This window comes from Bombina bombina, chromosome 7 (genome assembly GCF_027579735.1).
Source record: "Bombina bombina isolate aBomBom1 chromosome 7, aBomBom1.pri, whole genome shotgun sequence".
Lineage (NCBI taxonomy): Eukaryota > Metazoa > Chordata > Amphibia > Anura > Bombinatoridae > Bombina > Bombina bombina.
Genome location: NC_069505.1, coordinates 311,086,947 through 311,108,743, shown reverse-complemented (window position 1 = coordinate 311,108,743; position 21,797 = coordinate 311,086,947). Strand labels below are relative to the sequence as shown.

At 35.7% G+C, this 21,797-nt stretch overlaps 1 protein-coding gene across 3 annotated transcripts in view; it reads left to right on the top strand.

Moving 5' to 3' along the window:
• The window catches only part of CHL1 (cell adhesion molecule L1 like), a 214,426-nt gene that overhangs the window by 136,531 nt on the left and 56,098 nt on the right, over nucleotides 1–21,797 (top strand). For all 3 annotated transcript variants that reach the window (XM_053720933.1, XM_053720932.1, XM_053720934.1), the window contains 6 exons: nucleotides 1,348–1,418; nucleotides 2,364–2,586; nucleotides 4,435–4,550; nucleotides 8,629–8,833; nucleotides 11,034–11,156; nucleotides 14,176–14,355. In XM_053720933.1, coding sequence (XP_053576908.1) covers nucleotides 1,348–1,418; nucleotides 2,364–2,586; nucleotides 4,435–4,550; nucleotides 8,629–8,833; nucleotides 11,034–11,156; nucleotides 14,176–14,355 — 918 coding nt within the window. The remainder of the gene's footprint in view (nucleotides 1–1,347; nucleotides 1,419–2,363; nucleotides 2,587–4,434; nucleotides 4,551–8,628; nucleotides 8,834–11,033; nucleotides 11,157–14,175; nucleotides 14,356–21,797) is intronic.

Sequence of the window (21,797 nt, the reverse complement as noted above, 5' to 3'; positions counted from 1 at the left end):
TTTAAGTTAGGGGGTGTTAGGGTTACTTTAGGGTTAGGGTTAGGGTTACGTTAGGGTCAGGTTTTGGTGTTAATAGTTTCATTAATTTTTTTGCGATGTGGGGGGCTGGTGGTTTAGGAGTTAATAGGTTTATTTAGTGGTAGTGATGTGGGAGGCCAGAGGTTTAGGGGTTAATAACTTTATTTAGTTGCGGCGATGTCGAGGAGCGGCGGAATAGGGGTTAATAACTTAAGGATAGTGGGGGTGAAGTGGGCAGATGGCAGATTAGGGGTTAATAATATAGTGTTTTTGATGCGTGAGGGTGGCGGTTTAGGGGTTATTAACTTTAGCATAGTGGTGACGATGTCGGGGAGTGGCGGAATAGGGGTTAATACATTTTATTAGTGGCGGCGATGTCGGGAGCGGCAGATTAGGGGTTATGAAATTTATTATAGTGTTTGCGATGCGGGAGGGCCTCGGTTTAGGGGTTAATAGGTAGTTTATGGGTGTTAGTGTACTTTTTAACAGTTTAGTTATCAGTTTTATTACAGATTTGTAGCGTAAAACTCATAACTACTGACTTTAGATGTCGTTACGGATCTTGTCATTTTAGGCTGTAACGTATGTTTTTTTTAGCCAGAACGCAAAACGTAATACCAGCGCTATGGGACTCCAATTAAAAATGTAATTTTTAAGAGTGCGGGACTGACATTGTGTTACAGACTAAAAGTCTTGCAGTACAGCTATACCGACAAGACTTGTAATGGCTGCGTTAGGGAAAATGATGCCTTATGGGTCACAACACTGCTATTTGACTGATACGCTCAACTCGTAATCTAGCTGATACAGAGGTAAAGGGACATAGTACCCAAAAGGTGTCTAAAATGTATATGAAAGAACTGCAGTTACATATAATAGAAATATGTTGTGTGTGAAAAAGGTTCAGTGAAAGTTGTTTAAGTTTTATGTGCATGATTGTGTACAAGCCATGGGACTCTACAGCTCATTGGCTGACTACACTAGGGGTACATCTCTAGTTTATTTGAAACAGAAATATCCATTAAAAAAAAGCACTATAACACATTCTGAAACATTCTATACATTTGTTATAGAACAGATAAAACATGAGTATCATGTCCCTTTATTAAACCCCCCCCTCCAGGGTTTGATTTAAATATATATATATATTATTTATTTACTTTATAGTTGGTCAGTGAGAACATTTACATCCAGACTGCTATAGTCTATGACCAATATGCCCAGCTGTACTTCTATACTAGAGAAGCAGAGCAAGAGAGGTTGATTATATTATTTCAGCAAGAGATATTCATTTTCTGTGCATCATTCTATGTTTCCTTCTTTTTCTAGTTCCGGACAGGAACCCAGAGGTGGTTTATTTAGAAAACACAAAACCAAATGAACTGACTGTTAAATGGGAGGTGAGTGAAACAGATTTGTATTTCCAAAATAATTCTCAGTTGAAAATTATGCTACAAAAATAGGGGCAGGAGCGTAATTTAGAAGAAAACAAGGGACACTAAAGAATCAACACATTTCATGTAGGGAATCAACACATTATACAGCAGTTATTGGAAAAACACTTTATTTTACAATTTGACACAGTTTGGCACAACAGAATTCTTCATAGACATCATCTTCATTCAAACAATATAGCTTAACACATTCAAGAACTTTCTGCAAATACATGAATTCTATTTCTCGTTTAATGCATTGGGAGGAAAGACAATAAACTGTTAGATACATCAAAATTATGTAAGGGATAGAAAAGTGAAAATTGAAATGGGCATGGGTTGCATTTCAGTTTTAAATTGAAGCATTTAGTTGCAAAATAATTCCATTAGCAAAAATGCAGAGATATTACTGTTTTTGCGCAGCATACACACATATGCTGTGAGGTTCCATGCACCAGCATTCACACCCCATGCCTGTTCAAAGATTCAGCTGTTGCTTGTATGGCACAAATGAAGTCTTCACTGACACAATACATAACACTGCCAGCTCTCTCAGCTTGAATACTGCAGCACGGACCCTCACAGCATATGTGTGTATGCCACTGAAAAACAGTATTACATTTTACTAGGAGCATTTTTTGCTAATGGAATTATATTGCAAAAATACTTTTATTTAAAACTGAAATCCACCCATGCATATTTCAAAAAGTAGAACCTATGTATTTCAGAGTATAGTCACTGATTGGCTGTACTGGTTGAGAACATAAAAAGATAAGTAATGTGTTGCAATGTTTGATCACTTTTTCAGTCTGGAACGCATTCATCTTAACAACCCCTCCCCCCCATCTCCCCTTGGGATTTCCCTTTTTTGCATAATGAAAAACTGTACACTCACAATTTTGTCTATTTTAGCCTCTTGGGCCAGAGGAGCATAATGGCCCCGGAATGGAATACAGAGTCAGCTGGCGTCACCAGGGCGTGGAGACCAACTGGCACCATGAGAAAGTTAAGCATCCTCAGTTCACCATAAAGAACATCCCAGCATTTGCACCGTATGAAATTCGTATCCAGGCTGTTAATGAGATGGGAGCTGGCCCTGAACCTTCGGTGCACACTGAGTACTCTGGAGAAGACAGTGAGTAAATAATCACGGCTACTCATTTTCTTTATTACATTATGGGGTTCAATTGTCATTATCATTTAGTACTGAGGCTCTTGTCATAAGAAAGTTTATCCTACTAGCAGTGGATATTATTTCCAGAGACACATGACCTTTATAACAGACCAACTCCAATAACTATAATATTTATGTAGTACGGAGAATCCCTTTTTTTAGGACTCTCCAAGACCAGATCAGTCTTTAGAGAATTTGTCCATCTACCTGGTGGTAGGTACCTTCCTGACTTGTCATATATTGTACTGCCCACCCAGTACATTTAATCATAATAGATGTAGCAGATATAATTTTGAGCTAGCATGTTAAAGGGATAGTCAACTCCAGAATTGTTATTGTTTAAAAAGATAGATAATCTCTTTATTACCCATTCCCCAGTTTTGCACAACCAACGCAGTTATGTTAATACACGTTTTACCTCTATGATTTCCTTGTATCTAAGCCTCTGCAGACTGCCCCTTATTTCAGTTCTTTTGAAAGACTTGCATTTTATCCAATCAGTGCTGACTCCTAGGTAATATATGGCACACATGAACTAGCGCTATCTAGTTGTAAAAAACTCTCAAAACGCACTGAGATTAGAGGTGGCCTTCAAGAGCTTAGAAGTTAACATATGAGCCTATTTAGGTTTAGCTTTCAACAAAGAATACTAAGAGAGCAAAGCAAAATTGATGATAAAAGTAAATTGGATAGTTGTTTAAAATGACATGCCCTATCTGAATCTGAGTTAATTTAGAACGCTAAACTCAGATTTTACCTATGAAAGTTTAGATTTGACTACTCTGTCTCTTTAAAGGATTTCATCACTGGGCAAGTTTGGGTTAAAAAGTTAGATATTAAATTAACCTGTGTCTTTGGAGACTAGTGAATTAGTTTTACTAGTGTTGTGCTGAAGTCATTTCATAAGGTAACCAAGAGTAAAAGTTTTAATTAGACTGGACCATAGATGAAGAACAAATATTTAAAGTGTAGTAGTAGTAATAATAATAATAATAGTACTACTTTTACTAGCAACAACATTAATAAAACAAGCAGCTGGACATGGTGTGCTATCTCTCAAAAACAACTGTTAGAGCCTGTGCAGGGGGAGAGTAGAGGTGGATAGTGTTGAGCCTGGCTTTTATATTGTCTGACAGTCATACAGGAATAGGACAAGTGTAGCACCAAAAGTTGTGTCACGCCTCAGTGCACCAGCCTTATAGCCAATAAAAATAAATCCCTCCCAGTACCACAAATGGTACCAGTGATCAGGCTTTTAGGGGCCCAATGTTTTGTTCATGATTCAGATAGCACAGTAAACATTAAAAAAAAATCCAATTTACTTTTATTATTATCAAATTTAATTTGTTCGCTTGGGTTACATTGTTGAAAAGCAGGTAGGTATGCTCAGGAGTGTGCAAATGTCTAAAGCACTATATGGCAGCAGTTTTGCAAGAATGTTTACAACAATATTATAAATTGTGCAGACACTGTTGCCACCTAGTGCTCAAAAGAATTGTTGCAAAACTGCTGCAGTATAGGTTTGCAGACACATGACCGCATACAGTACCTAGGTTTTCTCTTCTATAATGAGAACAAGGTAAATTTGATAACGGAAATAAATTGGAAACTTTTTTTTTTAACTGTATGCAATCATGAAAGAACATAGATAAGTTTAATGATATTTTAAGCAGGTCAATGAGTCCATATATCTGACCCTTACTCATAATATAAAGAGGTTGCCTTGTTCCTGTTTGATGGTGTTTTCCAGTTGTATTGTTTACTTTCTTCACCATCTTGAATCAATGCACATGATAAGTGTCTTTCCAGCTCCTGATGCTGCCCCGCAGGATGTGCGTGTGGAAGTCTTAAACTCTTCATTAACAAAGGTTACCTGGACTGGGATTACTCAGGACAGAGTACGAGGACACCTCACGGGTTATAAGGTAAAGAGTGACCCATGATCCAGTGTTTTATGGGTGACATATTTACATTATTTTAAGCTGCATATGTTTTGTCAAAAAATAAAATATTGTCGTTATAAATTCATTAAAGTTATGGTAAATTAAAGCTCAACTATAATCCTATCATTATCTACATTATTTTTATCTTAACCTTCATTAATTGTTTTTTTGTTTGTTTCCTTTTCAGACATGCTAAAGCAATGCTTTCGCTCCATTATTTTTATATTTCTATATCCCTCTCCAGCCGCCCACAGCAAAACTATGTTTTTTTACTTAGAAGACACAATCACCTGTAAACCAATAGGCAATCTAGCCTTATGGCACTTCTTAATTTGTTTTCTTTATTTTTTTCAAAGAAGTGCCGTATGGCTAGATTGCCTATTGGTCTTCTAGACGTGAAAATGTCACCTCAGTAAAAAAAAATAACCCATTCTTTTGCTGTGGGCGGCCAGAGGGGGCTATAGAAATATAATAAAGGAGTAATAACATTACGTTAGCCTGTCTGACAAAAAAACAAACAAACAAACAGATAAATGTAGGAAAGGATCAAAAATAATATAAATTAAGAATAGGATTATAGTTGAGCTTTAATTTACTATCACTTTAAAGAGACAGTAATGTCAAAACTAAACGTTCACGATTCTAACAGATGAGATAATGCATTTTAACAACTTTCCAATTTACTTCTATTATTAATTTGCCTTGGTCTCTTGGTATCATTTATTGAAAAGAATACCTAGGTAGACTGGGAGCAGCAATCCACTACTGGGAGCTTGTTGTCGATTGGTGGCTGCAGATTCATGCTTCTTGTCATTGGCTCATGTGATGTGTTCAGCTAACTCATAAAGAAAATCTGATAATAGAAGTAAACTGGTAAATTGTTTAAAATTGTATGAAACATGAAAGAAAAAAAAGGTTTAATTTCTCTTTAACTCTTCTAATCTTGAGATTTTTATTTCTTACAATTTTATGAAAGCAAATTTTAAGAGCTTATTAAAGGAGAATATCAATACTTTGGGGTAAGATTATAAAAAGTTCATAATTTAAGCAACATTAGTAACAAAAAAAAATCAGTACTTTAAAGTGAAGGTAAACTTTGATGAATGAAAGCCCGTTTTTTAAAAATACTATTAAAAACAGGGGCACTTTCATTCATCAAAGTTTACAAAGCAGCCGTTTTGATTTAAAACTTACCTTTGTTCTTTTCACAGCCAGAGCAGCTTCCCCCTCCTGGAAATCCTCTCTTCACACGTCAGCAATGACTACTCCGGCTTCCTCCAATCACAGCATGGCTTCAGGCAATGACTACCCTGGGGGGAAAGCCGTGATTGGAGGAAGCCGGATTAGTCATTGCTGACGTGTGAAGAGAGGATTTCCAGGAGGGGGAAGCTGCTCTGGCTGTGAAAAGAACAAAGGTAAGTTTTTAATCAAAACGGCTGCTTTGTGCCCCTGTTTTTAATAGTATTTTTAAAAAACGGGCTTTCATTCATCATAGTTTACCTTCACTTTAAAGTCATTCACAGGATTCTAAAAAGGTTAAAATGATATAAACATCAAACTGAATTAATCATAAATGTTTTGTTATACATAATAAACATACACTGCAATGTGCATGAATATTTCCCACTTTTAATACAATTTAACTTTGAAACTTTTTTTTCTTCAAATTCCTACGAGCAGTTAGAATGTATACTCCAGACCTTATATATACAGTATATATATATATCAGACAAGATAAGATAGAAGAATACTCAAGAGGCTTTTCAAAGTGTGTGCCTCTAAACTGCCTCTAAAAGTCAATTAAAATTTTGGTAATAAAATGATACATTAAATGCTTTTGAAACATAAAAAGCATATTTTATTTGCAGAACTTTTGCAGTGTTGTGCATATACCATGAATATATTCATATGCAGTAAACTATTGTTTAAAGGGACAGTCAACACCAGAATTTTTGCTGTTTTAAAAGATAGATAATCCCTTAATTACCAATTCCCCAGTTTTGCATAACCAACACAGTTATAATTATACACGGTTTACCTCTGTAATTACCATGTATCTAAGCCTCAGCAGACTGCCCCCTTATTTCAGTTCTTTTGACAGACTTGAATTTTAGCCAATCAGAGCTGTCTCCATGATAAATTCTCATGCATGAGCTTAATGTTATCTATATTAGACACGTGAACTAATGCCCTATAGTGGTGAAAAACTATCAAAATGCATTTAGATTAGAGGTGGCCTACAAGGTCTAAGAAATTAGCATATGAACCTCCTAGGTTTAGCTTTCAACTAAGAATACCAAGAGAGCAAAGCAAAATTGGTGATAAAAGTAAATTGGAAAGTTGTTTAAAATTACATGCCCTATTTGAAACATGAAAGTTTTTTTTGGACTTGACTGTCCCTTTAATGTACATTTAAATATATTTTAAAATGTAATAAAAAATAAATCAAATCACTATTGTTTTAATAAAATGTTGTCAAGATTCAAAAACAAAGGATCAGGGAATCTATACAGGATCCAAGGCTATTTTTAACCAGCGATGCGCAACAACACGTATATAAAAACAATTCAAACACGACATAATACAACTTTTGATGTTAAAGAGACAGTAAACACATTGGGGCATATTTATCAAGCTCCATATGGAGATTGATGCGCTGCTCCATAACCTGCCCGCATGCTCTGAGGCGGCGGACAGACATCGCTGGAAATCAACCCGATCCAATATGATCGGGTTGATTGACACCCCCTGCTAGTAGCCGATTGGCCGTGAATCTGCAGGGGGTAGCATTGCACCAGCAGTTCACAAGAACTGCTGGTGCAATGATAAATGCCGACAGCGTATGTGCAGCGGACATGATCCGCAATATCGGATCATGTCCGCTCGCACTATGTTAAATTGGCCCCATTGTATTTACAAGACATTTCTCTTGTGCTGCTATAGAATAACATGTCAGCCATGTCTAAATGCTTTTCAAACAAATTAACATCTTGTTTATCAATAGCAAAACTCTACTCACTACTTGTCTTATATTGAGGAGATAATACAGGCTTGAGTCTGCAGACAACAGCGCTAGTCACTGTCATTATGCTAGTGTAAAATACATTGTATTACAGTTGTTAGATAAAGACAATCAGGGACAGGTATGCAGCAGAGTTAGCCTTGAGGAGTCAGCAGGGTGCATTTTAAGTTCTGAGAGATAGAAAACCAACACATTTCTGACCTTTTCTAAAACCGTTTAGCAATGTTAAAAGGTGACACGTGCACACTTATCCTGATGTACTCCAATACCATAGAGATATATTTATGTCTGCCTAAGGGTTTTGAACAGGGGCATTATCAGTATAGTGGGCATATGCTTGTTGTTGAGCATGCACAAAATCAATAACTTTAAAATAAATAAATAAATAAAAGCTGTGCAAATTGTCAAGATATGTCGCACATATATATATATATATATATATATATATATATATATATATATATATATAAAACAAAGCTACAAATAATGTTTCAAAACTCTGCCAAACTAAAGACACGTGCACACTCCTGAACTCTTATGTCTACCTAGTTTTACTCTTCAATAAAAGATATCAAGAGAACAAAGCAAATTTGATAACAGAAGTAAATTGGAATGTTATTTAAAATTGCATGCTCTGAATCATGAAATTTTAATTTTGACTTTACTGTCCCTTTAACTAATTTGCTTCATTCTCTTGGTATCCTTTGTTGAAGGAGCTGCAATGCAATACTGGGAGCTAGCTGGATGCATTGGGTGAGCCAATATCATGAGACATATATGTGCAGCCACCAATCAGCAGCTCCTGAACCTACCTAGGTATCCTTTTCAACAAAAGATACCAAGAGAACAAACCAATTTAGATAGTAGAAGTAAATTGGAAAGTTGTTTAAAAGCACATGCTCTATCTGAACCATGAAATAATTTATTTTGGGTTTCATGACCCTTTAATTTTGACTTTACTGTCCCTTTAAAGCTCCTTTAACACTGAAGTGAATTCTTTATTGGTGACATTTTATTACTTTTTTTTTTTCTGCCCAGCTAATCTATAAAAAAAACAGAAACCTTTTGGATGGAAGAAAACACCACTCAGGGAGCTATGTTTTAGTGTTTCCTGGACAGAAAACATGGGGATTAATTCCAAAACTTGATCCCTTTTGTGAATATCAGGTGTCTGTTGTAGCCTTCAACACCCAGGGAGACGGACCTGAAAGTACACCTGTTATATTCCACACATCTGAAGGAGGTGAACACACAGGTTTTTTCTCTCTGACATTATTTATTATAGTCATTGTGGTTCAAAACAGGTTAATAGCCATGGTTACTGATCAGCTGATTATGTCACCTGCCCTCTAGTTCAGATATCCTGAAAATCTGGCCTGTTAGTGTACCCTGAGGACAGAATCGAAAAACATTGGCCTAAAACATTGTTTTATTTTGTTAAACACATGAATAGTTTAAGTCCAGCAGGGGGGCCGCAAGGATTTCTGCTCGGTAATAGGACATAACCGGTAATTGGTAACTATATGCTGATAGGCAAACTGTCTGTGTTCTGCCTGAGAGTTGCAATGGTTGTGGCTCCCAAGTGGGACTTTGTAGAGTTTAAACACATAGGACTCAATGTATTAAGCAGTGAATGGTGTTTTGGAGCCCTTGAGGTGCATGCTCACTCATGGCAGTGGTCAAACGAACTCAGAGATGGCAGAGATAAATCAACCTGAACTCGTTTGTTGAAGGTGATTGTCAGGTAGCGTGAGAGCTGGTGATGCGTCACATATGGAAAGCAGCAGCGGACTAAGAAGCACTGAGAGGAAGGGTGGACAGGTTCCCTATAGGGAACTTTGTCTGTCAGTTAGTAAATTTGGCCCTTAGTTCTCCACACAAGTGCTTTCTCTTGAGTGTACCTAGGTATGCTCTTTTACAAAGGATATAAAAACAAAAACAAAGTAATTATAAATTCTAAATTTTTCCATGAGATTACTTCCATTTCACTGTCCCCTGTATCATGTGACAGCCATCATCCAATCACAGTTGACTCATATATGTGTGAACTTATATATGCTCAGTAGTAGCTAGTGCATTAAAAATATGCATTTTAATGACTGAGTATAAATAATAATGTAAATACTTTTTTTTTTTTTTTAAATTGTATGCTCTATCTGAATCATGGAAGTTTAAGTTTTACTTTAGAGTCCCTTTAAATTTACATCAAACTGGAATTTGAAATTAACATGTCAAATTCTAATAGTGTTTTCTGCAGTATAGTTATGTTTGAAGATATGCTTGTATGAAACATTATTAGTGTTTTTCTGATAACGTTCTCATGCACACAAACTGCCAATAATATATTGATATACTGGTAGGCCTTATAAAGTCTCCTCATGCATGACTGGAAAATAAGTGACAAATTACGATGACTCTCAGAGTATGTGTGAATTGAGGATGCAAATGGACAGGACCTTCTGCCATATTGGTTATGAGCCACCAACAAGATAAAAATTAAAACAAAACAGTCCTCATTTATTAAAATGAGAAGGTTCTGAATTACAAAACCTGTCTTCCCGTGATCGCGGTAAACAAGAAAATCATTGCGCAGTGCTTCCCCCCTCTCTCATTCAATTTGTCTGTTAAGCAGTGCCTGTCAATCACCCTAAAAGGATCGAGTTTGGGCTGTTCTAGCTCAGAAATGAAGAAGTGGCTGCTTAACTTGCAGAAAGCTAGGGATGGGTGAATGTGTCGAAAGTACAATTCATTTGGCTCATCGCATACTCCTGTAGACATTAGTTTTGGACAAAAAAAATGTTGAAAACCTCTTAACATTCGTTAAACCAATTTTCAAATATTACTTTCATTTTCTAATGTTCATATATAGATCAAATGTCCACATTTTAAATTTTTAATGTAACATTTGATTTAACAAATACTATTCAGAAGTTCAAAAGTTCATGTGGAAATTTAGTAAAATGATACATAATATATACAAACCTATTGATTCAAATGTGTATATATAACGAATATTGCATAATTTGAATATTACATTTAAAGAGAGCATTAGAAATACTATTACATTAAACAAATGTTAGAATTAAAATTCATGAGGAACAAATGCGTTAAAACACTTTCATTTTTTGAATGTTACAAAACACTCGCCTATCCCTACAGCAAGCATCACATCAGCGAACCTGCCCTGCAAGGGCACAAATCAGCTTGATAACTGGTGCCCAAAAGCTGTTTATTGCAAACAAATATTTCCCTTTAATCACATATGTTTCTTAAGCACATATCCTTACCTATTTTGGTAAAGTATTATTCATTTACAGGACAGGCATAACTTGGGCTGTTTATGACATTTGATCTACATGGTTATAACATGATCCTGTTGAGAGGTTTGCATAACTGACCTATGTATTTCTGCTTAGAGATGTCTTATTGTCTTTCATGCACAGTGCCTGAACAGCCGCACTTCCTGCGAATTATGAACTCTGACCAGAATTCGCTCACTCTCTCCTGGGGACCTCCAAGGAAGGTTAATGGCATTCTTACCCACTATTTACTGCAGCACCAGATAAGTAAGTATACAGGATCCATCTCTATCACACATTGTAATGTGGGTAATCTGTGTGTGGTTAATGTTTGGTAAAGGGATATGAAACCCACATTTTTTCTTTCATGATTCAGATAGAGCATGCAATTTTTAGCAACTTTCTAATTTACTTCTATTATCATTTTTTCTTCGTTCTCTTGGTATCTTTATTTTTAAAAAAACAGTAATGTAAGCTTAGGAGCCAGACCATTTTTGGTTCAACACCTGGGTAGCGCTTGCTGATTGGTGGCTAAATGTAGTCACCAATGAGCAAGTGCTACCCAGAGTTTCTGAACAAAAATGGGCTGGACCCTAAACCTACATTCTTGAAAAATGGATTATTGGAGTAAATTAGAAAGTTGTTTAAAATTGCATGCTCTATCTGAATCATGAAAGAAAAAAAAAATGGGTTTTATATCCCTTTAAGAAATAATTAGACAATTAGGTAAGAACAACAGATTATTGAAAGATAGATAATTTAAACAATTCATAGATACTTAGCTTCAGTGATGTAATCAGTAAATAACACAATCATTATCTCACTGCTGCTAGGAGACAGACTCAAACAGCCTTAGGGTCAGGTATAACACAGGCTCTAGCATGTACGTACACATTTTTATATGATACAAATTAAAGGGAAAGAATTCAATGTGCATAGGTGCATTTCAATTTGAAATAGTAGCATTTTTGCAATATAATTCCATTTGCAAAAATGCTTCTAGTAAAAATTAATGTTTTTCAGTGGCATGCTGTGAGGGCTCTTGCACCAGTATTTGAAAATTACACCTTCTCAGAGAGTCTTCAGAAACAACGCACACCACCCCTAGCTCTCAGAGCAGGCATGGTCTTTGAATACTGGTGCACAGGCCCTCACAGGATATGTACATATGACGCTTAAAAACCGTAATAACTTTTACTAGAAATATTTTTGCTAATGGAAGTATATTGCAAAAATGCTTATATTTCAAATTGAAATGCACCTGTGCACATTTCATTTTTTAACTTTCTATCCCTTTAAGGAAATGATCACTTTTAATGACAACACTTTTCTGTAGTTGTGCAATAAATTAACATACCAGTTGAATGTAAATTCTTACTGAATATCTAAATACCTTGTTTGCTGCAGTTATTTTTCAGTGACCAAACTCTCTGCACTTTTCTGATGATTGGAGGAGCCAATCTGGACTTGTCACTAAAGTATACAAGGCTAGTACCCACTATCAGAAGCAGAAGGTGTGGCATTTTGTGGGGGCAAAAGCCCCGCTCCCACCTTGAGTGCAGCCCTGGTAGCAAAATATAACCGGTAGCTAAAAATGAGAGAACATCCTATAGATTTTAGTACCGATGATAATGCACATGAGCAAACGATGTCAGCGCTTGATCCTAAAACCTCTTTGGAATGCTCTTGACGTACTTTCCGCATGCACAATATCCCTAGTAGCAAAATCTAACGGGGTAGAGAAAAATGATAGAACACCAGTATGCTATCAACCAATCAACTCTTTTGCAGAACATAAAATATACATGAACGTTTTGGACAGTTGTCTTGCTCCTATATGGCCTTCCCTTATTTCAGACAATCAAACAGGTTTTATGAAATCTAGAACTTTTGCTAGTTATATTAGGAAATTACTGGTATTCAAGTTATAGATCTTTTGGAGGGAAACAGAGTCCTGTCTCATTTGTTTGGATACAGAGAAGACCATTGATAACATTTTGTGGGATCATCTGTTCACTATCATAAAGAATTTTGGATGCTACAGACCCTTTTAGCAATCCATTCAACAGATTTAGAACCCCCCTTATATAGCCTCTCAGGCATGGTCAATAGACAGCTATCATGTACTTTTTAACTTTTCAAAAAGTAGGGTTGCTCTTCATCTCCAATATTTTTTCATTTAGCATTAGGCTTATGAAACTCAATGCACAGGATAAAAAACAAATGATCATTTGCATTGAATAAACCACCCACCACAATAATATCTAACCTTTGCCCCAACTCCCCAGAACTTTATTTACCTCTTCTTCCCACCCCAGTTTACACTTAATATGATCCCCCACCTTAATGCCAAATCTATTACCTAAGGGACTCTCCTCCCTCTCACTGAAAACACCCCCACCTACTCTGACTTCAACATATCATTAATTGTACTGGGGACTGGGTATTGCCTGGGTTAATAGTGTTTTTGGGGGAAGGGGTTAAGGAGTTAAAAATGATTGCGTTTGAGCAGGGTGGTTGCTGCTGGCTTGCTTGAACGGGAAAACACTTTTTCTTTTAGGTGGTGATATTAGTAGAATAAGTAACCAGAATCACAAACTTAAATAGGGATCATATAATGATTTATTAAGAATTAAATAGATAACAAGATAAAATGATAAGATAAATAAGCAATTAGATAATTAACATACAGTTAACAGATACTTAGATCAGCAGTTTACACAAACAGTAAATCAGTGTAGCACCAGTGTAGGACCCCAAATATTTGATCTTAAAAATCTAAAATATCAGCAGCTCTGTACCAAATAGACCCAGCCTAGGATTTTGCAAAAAATAAAAAACACCTAATTTTATTGAATGATTAGCTGTAAAAATATCAAGGTCACTGTCTCAATTCTAAAATAATAACAACCCTGTTTATTTTTTTATGTCGGTTGCAGTTAGGGTTAATGTAGGGTGACCATATTGCCTCTTTAAAAAGGAAGACATATGAAAAATACATATGTCAGGGCTGTTTAAAGAAATGTTTTGAATAATGTTCCATTATAAGAACCCTGACATTTTTTAAAGTGGCAATTTGGTTACCCTAGTAATGAGCTATAGTGATGGTACCTATGTAACAAGGTGCCGATGCCATAGAGACTAGGGACAGGAATAGCCTTTTGATTGGTCTTACTGCTGTCACTAAATAAAAGTGGTGTGAGCTTCACAATTTTCTGTTTTGTTTGCCGTTTCTGTCATTATGTTAAACTAATACATTTACATCATTGTGTTTTTATTTTTTAAGTTAATGACACTGATGAAGTTGGAACCTTAAGAATTATCAACATAACAAACCCATCGACTGTCAACTGGAGAATCCCTCACCTTCACGGTGCAACAAAGTACAAGTTCTACCTGAAGGCTTGCACAAGTATGGGATGTGGCAAATCAGTGTCTGAGGAGGGACTGACTGTAACACAAGCAAGTAAGATAAGATAAGCTGACCACAACATACACAACATTCAGTTCAGTCTTTGTCTTTCTTGCAGGGGAGTGCCTAAGATGCAAGGCATGCCCTCTAACCTGCGATCCCATTCAGAAAGCAGTTTTGACTTCAGTACAGTCAAATAGCTATGACGTTCTATGCCGTCCTAAGGGCGCTAAAGCCCAGTGGGGTTAGGACAGCATAGAATGTCATAAGGGCGGGAAGGGGTTAATTTCTGCTCTTGTCCCTATAAATAATAGCATATATGGGTCATTATTTTTTTTAAATATATATGAACATCTGTTTGCATACTGATGAATGTAGACTGTGCTATTATATTCTTATTAGAGGGGTGAAATAGCAAAGAATTTGGTTCTGCCAAATTTTTTGGAACAAATATTTATGGAAATTAGTTTCCTTTAATATTCTTTGCCCGTACTATTTAGTATTTGTTTCATTTATAATAAATGAATACTGAATATTCCTTAAAATTTTACATTCGTTTTTGTTAAACGAATGTACATTTTTCAAAGCTACAGGTGAACTTGTTCACTTTATACTTACATTTAGCGTGCTGGAGAGCTGCTCTAACCCGCTCCTCTCCTTCACAGAGCCCCGACCAGTGGCGTCACTAGGGTTGGTGTCACCCGGGGCGGTATCTCATGGTGTCACCCCCCCCCCCCCCCACCCCACACTTAATTTTTTTTTTTTCTAATGTTACTCCTAAATCGTAACTCCCATATAACACTGAATGTAATAGCAATAGTAGTGACAATTTGACATACACCTTCAAATAATACATGAAAAAAATTAATTAGAAAGATAAATGTTTTTTCAAAATGTAAACTTTACTGAAATAAATTAAATAACACAAAATAAAACAGGAACAAATACACTCCCATGCCATGTGTAACTGTAACATTAAACTTTACTGAAATAAATTAAATAACACAAATACAAATACATTTATAAGACCTTATTAATGGGAGAAGGGGCTGGAAATCACTATTTAATTACATGCTACAAATCTACAGCTTAGTTGAAAGTAGAATTGCACAGATTAATCATTATCTGCCATTCGACCATCAGCATCAGGCAGATATTCCAGTTATTTGTCCCTGGAACTTGGAAGTAATTTTACATCTTAACATTATTTGCCAGCATTTCCTTAATGGAAATAAGGGAGATTTATAATTATAAGACCTCCTGGACATGAATATCTGTGTTCCTGCCAATGCGTAGTGAACTGATCATCATCCTGATGCAATCACTGAACTGTGCAAATGCTAACTCCTCCTGACCTTTGGCAATGGCACGTGGCACCAGCAAATTATCTAGGGCATTACTAGGGACCGGGGTGTGTGTGCTATATGCAGTTGCACCCATTCGCTGGCTAGTGGCTACTGTACTGGAATGGACTTGTAAGTTTCACAAAAAGCACAAACTGAACCAAGCACCAAGTGGTCAGCACAAACCTACATGATGATCCAAGCATATGCTGAGGTCTAAGCAAAAAGCCATTATATAGCAAAAACCAAGCCCATTGCAGTTTTGCAGGGTTCCAAAGGGAAATACTTAGCTGGGGAACAAATAATTCATATTTCATTTAATTTAGAATTGCTGGAGAACTGGCAATGTATGAAATTGTCTTAAAAATTACTTTTTGTTTTTCAAAATAATTGGTATTTAACAATTTCCTGTCAGCATTGAATTGCACTATAAGATGTCTGAATAGTTGGTTCTATGGGAATCTTCAGGTTAGTGGGAATGAAAGGACTTGGGTTTTAACATCAGTGATCTTCATTTATCATCATGTATGTCTGATTTATGTCCACTGTCTGAAAGTTTCAACTATTTAAAAAGAATGCCTTAAGCTTATTTGACTTTTAATGAGTATAATATTAATTCCTGACAGTGATCATCATCTTCTCTTCTATTTCTATTTCTAATCTGTCTCTGATCTGAGATCAGGTGAGGGTGGGGAGGTGGTCTGGTGGTCTACACGGTAAGATACACTGAGTAATCAGTATGTAAGACAAAAAGTCACAATCGATTGAATCAATTACAATAATTAATTACAACAATGTGTATTCATTTTCTTTTGGGCAAGCCTTTAAAATGTAAATATTACTATGATCACATTGCTTGACAGTTTCAGTAAGGCTGGCCCTTTAAATAATTGTTATCAAATCAATAATCCTTCCTGGAGGTTGCATTGCACTTCCAGAGGATTTTTAAAATCCTCTAGAAGTGCAATGCAACCTAATGACAGAAACACAATTCAGTGCCTCTGGGGAGAGAGATTTCTTTTTTACTGACTGGTTAAATGCCTTTCCCAGGAAGGATTATTGATAACAAAACAATTATTTGATAAGATTAAAGGGCCAGCCTTACACTTACTTACTGAAACTTTCAAGCAATGTGATCATAGTAATATTTACATTTTAAAGGCTTGCCCAAAAGAAAATGATAATGAATACACAAATCACAATCACATTGTTGTAAGCAATAAAGCAATTGTAAATATGAATGAATTTCAATCGATTGTGTGACTTTTTGGCCAGGCTTACTACTGATTACTAGTACTAGTACTCAGTGTATCATACCGTGTAGACCACCAGACCACCTCCCCACCCTCACCTGATCTCAGAATAGATCAGACAGATTACTAAAGAAATAGAAGAAGATCAAGATGATGATCACTGTCAGTCAGACTGTCACACACCGACATGGACATCTGACACCCCCGCACACAGCACTGAGATCATGAATGATGACACACACTGACAGTGACAGACAGTGACTTACCCTAGTTACTTCTGCTTCACGTGGTTCACTTTCACTTGGCGCTTGCTGCCGCCCTACCAGCCTGCCTGCTGCCTACAGTTGTGTCGCAGCACGTCGTCCCGCTCTCGGCTGCTCCCGCTCTCTCTATAGTGACGTCGTCTTCCTCCTGAGTCCTGCGCATGCGCAGTCACTAGTGTTGTGACTATTTGCTCCTCCCCCGACTTAGCCTGCGCCCTGTTCATCTCCGGACCGGTCACGTTCCTACTGGGTGGTGCTGCATGTGAGTCACTGTGACTGTGTCAGCAGCCAGACATTGCTGAGGAACGTGACCGTCTGTCTGTGGCTGCATGTCCTGCCCCTGCTCCTCCGACTAGAGTGATGATTGATTCCTTTCTACTGAGTGAGTCTAGTCTAATGGAGTTGGAGCAGTAGATTGATCACAGTCAGTCACTGACGTCACGGTTACATACGTTGGTTGGGTCACTCACACGGACGGACGGAGTCGGACCCCCCCCATGTACTATATTACATTAATTAAAGAAGTTAAGTAATACAACAACGCCACACAATCACTTACTATTCAGAAATAAAAAGTTAAACAGTAACATAACATTTACAAATACAATCAAAATCAAATACTATTTACTAACACAGCTGGTGGTGGTGTCACCCCCCTTTATGGTGTCACCCGGGTGCGGGCCGCCCCCCCCGCCCCCCCCTAGTGACGCCACTGGCCCCGACCCAGATTATAGGAGTCTTAGTGCAGAGGCTCCCAATGCCTGCGCTAAAGGACCTTTTTCCTATTAGCAAGGCTGGGATCTTTGAAGAAGAGAAGTAGGTTTGCGCAGCTTTTCAGCACGCTAAACATAAGTATTTAACCATTTAAGGAAACAAATGAATACTGATGAAATTCTGTCAGTATTTATTCTTTTTCTTGAAATTTTATGATGCATTCATTCGGATATTCATTTAGTGGAAACGAAAATAATATCCATTTTTCATTAACGTACTAGTATTCATTACGAATGCAAATATCTCATTCTAATGTTCTGTTTCAATGTCATACTTATTTTTGTTTAGTATAATTGAAATTTGCTTACAAATTGTTGAAATTCTGTCTGGAGCTGCTGTGAAGAAATGAAAAAAAATTTATGAAGTTATCTAGTAACCATGTCCATCCGTTTTTGGATAAATTCTAAAATGAGTCAATTTTTGCCAATTTTTTTGCATTTGACCAAAATATGATAAAAGGGCAGTCCCTTTAAAGAGTCAATAAATGAACAAATACATACAACAAACAAGTAAGGTGGTTCTTTAAAGCAGTTAAAACTGTTACTATGAAGGTGGGAAATGCTTTTCTATACGTGGAAAACTATTTAATAACAATCCAGAAATGTCCTTGTCAGTTGATTCCTCTGTCAACCATCAAGTATGTAAGCTTAACTTTTGTTTTTGGACAATTTTCGAACCATAAAAAAAAATGAAATAAACCCCAACAACCTTTCTATGTTGCTGCTTGATTATAGCAACAGCACTAGTTATAATAGTGGCTGAATGGATTTTAACTCTAAAGACCACATGAACAAATAAAAGAAGAAACAACATTTTTTTTTTTAGACTTTTTTTTAATGGCAAATAATTTGTGTGAATCTATTTATTTGTCTGTGCACAATGTTTATTATCCAATATTAAGAAATTGTGCTTTTAGATAGTTTATCATACACAAAAAATGGTTTCAGATGAGTCATTCATCTGGATGGATCAACAACAAAAAAATAATTATATTGTTTTGTCCAATATCCATTAATCAATTTTTTTGGAAGTTGTTTGTTAAACAAAAAAATAATAATTACTATTTCCACTCCAGGGCATCAGAGGTGCAGCAGCATTACATCTTCAACTTAAACAAAAAATTAAAATTGAACTGGTGCTACTGGTACAAGCCAGCAGCAGCACAAATACACATTTTTCATTTTATTATTAATATTGTCATTATTATTATTATTATATGTTTTAGACAGTTTTAATTACATTTTCATGTGAATTAAATAATAGCATAAAAAAATCACCACATATAAAAATAAATAAATGAAAAAACAATTGAGTTATACAATTATTTTTTCTTTAATTATGGCTTTTCATGTTCCCCTATAAAGTTGCTATAAAGTTATGGGACTTGCCATGTTGAAACCTAGGCTTCTCTTGTTTAATCTCTCCTGCTATAGACAAATTAGGGATAGATAAAATATGCACATGATGACTGTATGGAATATAGCACTTAATGGGACTATAAACCATTATAAATATGTACAAATACTTTAACATTGCTAAATTCTACAAAGCTATTGGCTGTTTTATCTATCATAAATCTCCTCATCAAAAAATATTAGATTACAGAAACCTATGTTTCAGAGGACATTTCCATTATATAGAAACTGAAGCTTTAAACGTAATCATTGAGTATTTAAGCAACTAATAACATTTAAAAATATATCTGCTTGGTATTCTCAGTCTAATCTGTGCTATGAATACATCATTATATCTAGTATTTATATAATGTTTAATTTCCTTTTAATTGTAAATATATTTGGGCATTCTTCTGATTTTATCTGTGTGAAAGTTTCGTAATTTAAAACTGATTTGATTTTTAATTTTTTTATTAAACCAGGAAACCATTGTGTTTATTAACATTCAAACTGAGCATGTGCATGGCCCAATATATATTGTGTGAAATTGGACATAACTGATTTTCAAGAAGTCAAGCCTGTTAAATTAGATAAATAATTAAATTACCTCTATCAAATGGGGAAAAAAATGTAAACCATGAAAGTCTTGGTGGATTCCATTGGCCTTGAAATTGAAAACTCAGCAAAAACAGGTGCAAGCCATTTTTTAAAACTCTTCTAATCCATGAAATTCAAAGCTATTGCAAATCTGCGTGTTCCCTCCTCTTTGAATTATCACACAAAATGAATTCAGCACTTTCTAGTGCTCAGAGCTATTTGCTCATTTATTGCTGAATTATGGTAGACCTGTTTCTTATTTCAGGCATCAACTTCCAAGACTGTAGTTTGAGAAGCATCAGAAATAGTCCCCTTTGGACCTAGACATTGGGTTTCATATTTCCTATTTCTTCTCAGAATGATTCTTACAGTCCTAAAATCAAATATCTCCTTGACTGTGATATCATCCTGGTCCTCAGAGGCATAGTGCCCAATTCTCTTGGGAAATGGGTAATTGGTCTCACAATTATTTTCTTCAAATTTTATTTCACTTTTCACACTCTTTTTGTTCTCTTACTCAACAGAGAGACATATCAGGCTGCTTAGATTGCATCAAGAGTTTCTTCTGACTCTTCAAAATATTTTTAAGCCATCTCACATGCTTTGTTAATTTGTTTAGGAGATATAATGCCTCCTGTAATATAATTTACCTTAAGAACATAATCTAAACTATATTGAAAACAGAAACTGAATATTATTTCAACCAAATGATCTCATATCTTTTTAATGATATCTTTATTTTTACTTATTTCCCTTTTTGGCATATGGTTATTATGTGGTGCTAAACTTGTTTATCAGATTATTATTAACATTCACCTAGATTACAAGTTTTGCGCTATAGAGGGTGCAAAACGAACGCAACAAAAGTTGCGTTATTTCACCCTCCATAGGGCTGCCGTTGCAAGTTTTCGAAAAGCCGCCTTGTGCGTGCGATATGGTTGCGATGAGCTCCATACCTCACAAAATCCAAGCGCTGCTTTGATGTGCTTGTGCACGCTCTCCCCATAGACATCAATGGGGAGAGAGTGTTCGAAAAAAAACCCAACATCGCCCACACTATAATAAAGATATTGACCCCTATTCTGCCACTCCCCGACAACGCCACCACTAAATAAAGTTATTAACTCCTAAACCTCTAGCCTCCCACATCACTATCACTAAATAAACCTATTAACCCCTAAACTGACAGCCCCCACTTCACAAAAAAATAAATTAAACTATTAACCCCTAAACCTAACAACCCCCTATCTTTAAATTAAAATTACAAGATCTGTATTTTAAAATAAATAAAAACTTACCTGGGAAATTAAAAAAAGTTTAAACTATAAATTAAACTATCATTACTATTATACTAAAATTAAAATAACTATCAATTAAATAAATTAATATACTCATTAAATAAACTAACACTACAAAAAAAAATTAAATCTACAGTTACAAAAAATAAAAATACTAAATTACAAAAAATAACAAACAAAATAATCCAAAATTAAAACAATTACACCTAATCTAATAGCCCTATCAAAATAAAAAAGCCCTCCCAAAATAAAAAAAACCCTAGCCTACAATAAACTACCAATAGCCCTTAAAAGGGCCATTTGTAGGGCATTGCCCTAAAGAAATCATCTATTTTGCCTGAAAAAAAATACAAAGACCCCCTAACAGTAAAACCCATCCCCCAAAATAAAAAACCTAACCTAAATCATGGTAGGGTAGTTAACCTCCACTGCAATTAATCCTAGCATAGGTGGGTATAATTGTTATGCAAACTTTCTAAAAAATCAAAAAAACTAAATAGCTTTTCTTACAAAAATGAATTATTATTAAATTATTTATATGTAGGAAACTTAAATATCTGGACAGTTAATGAAC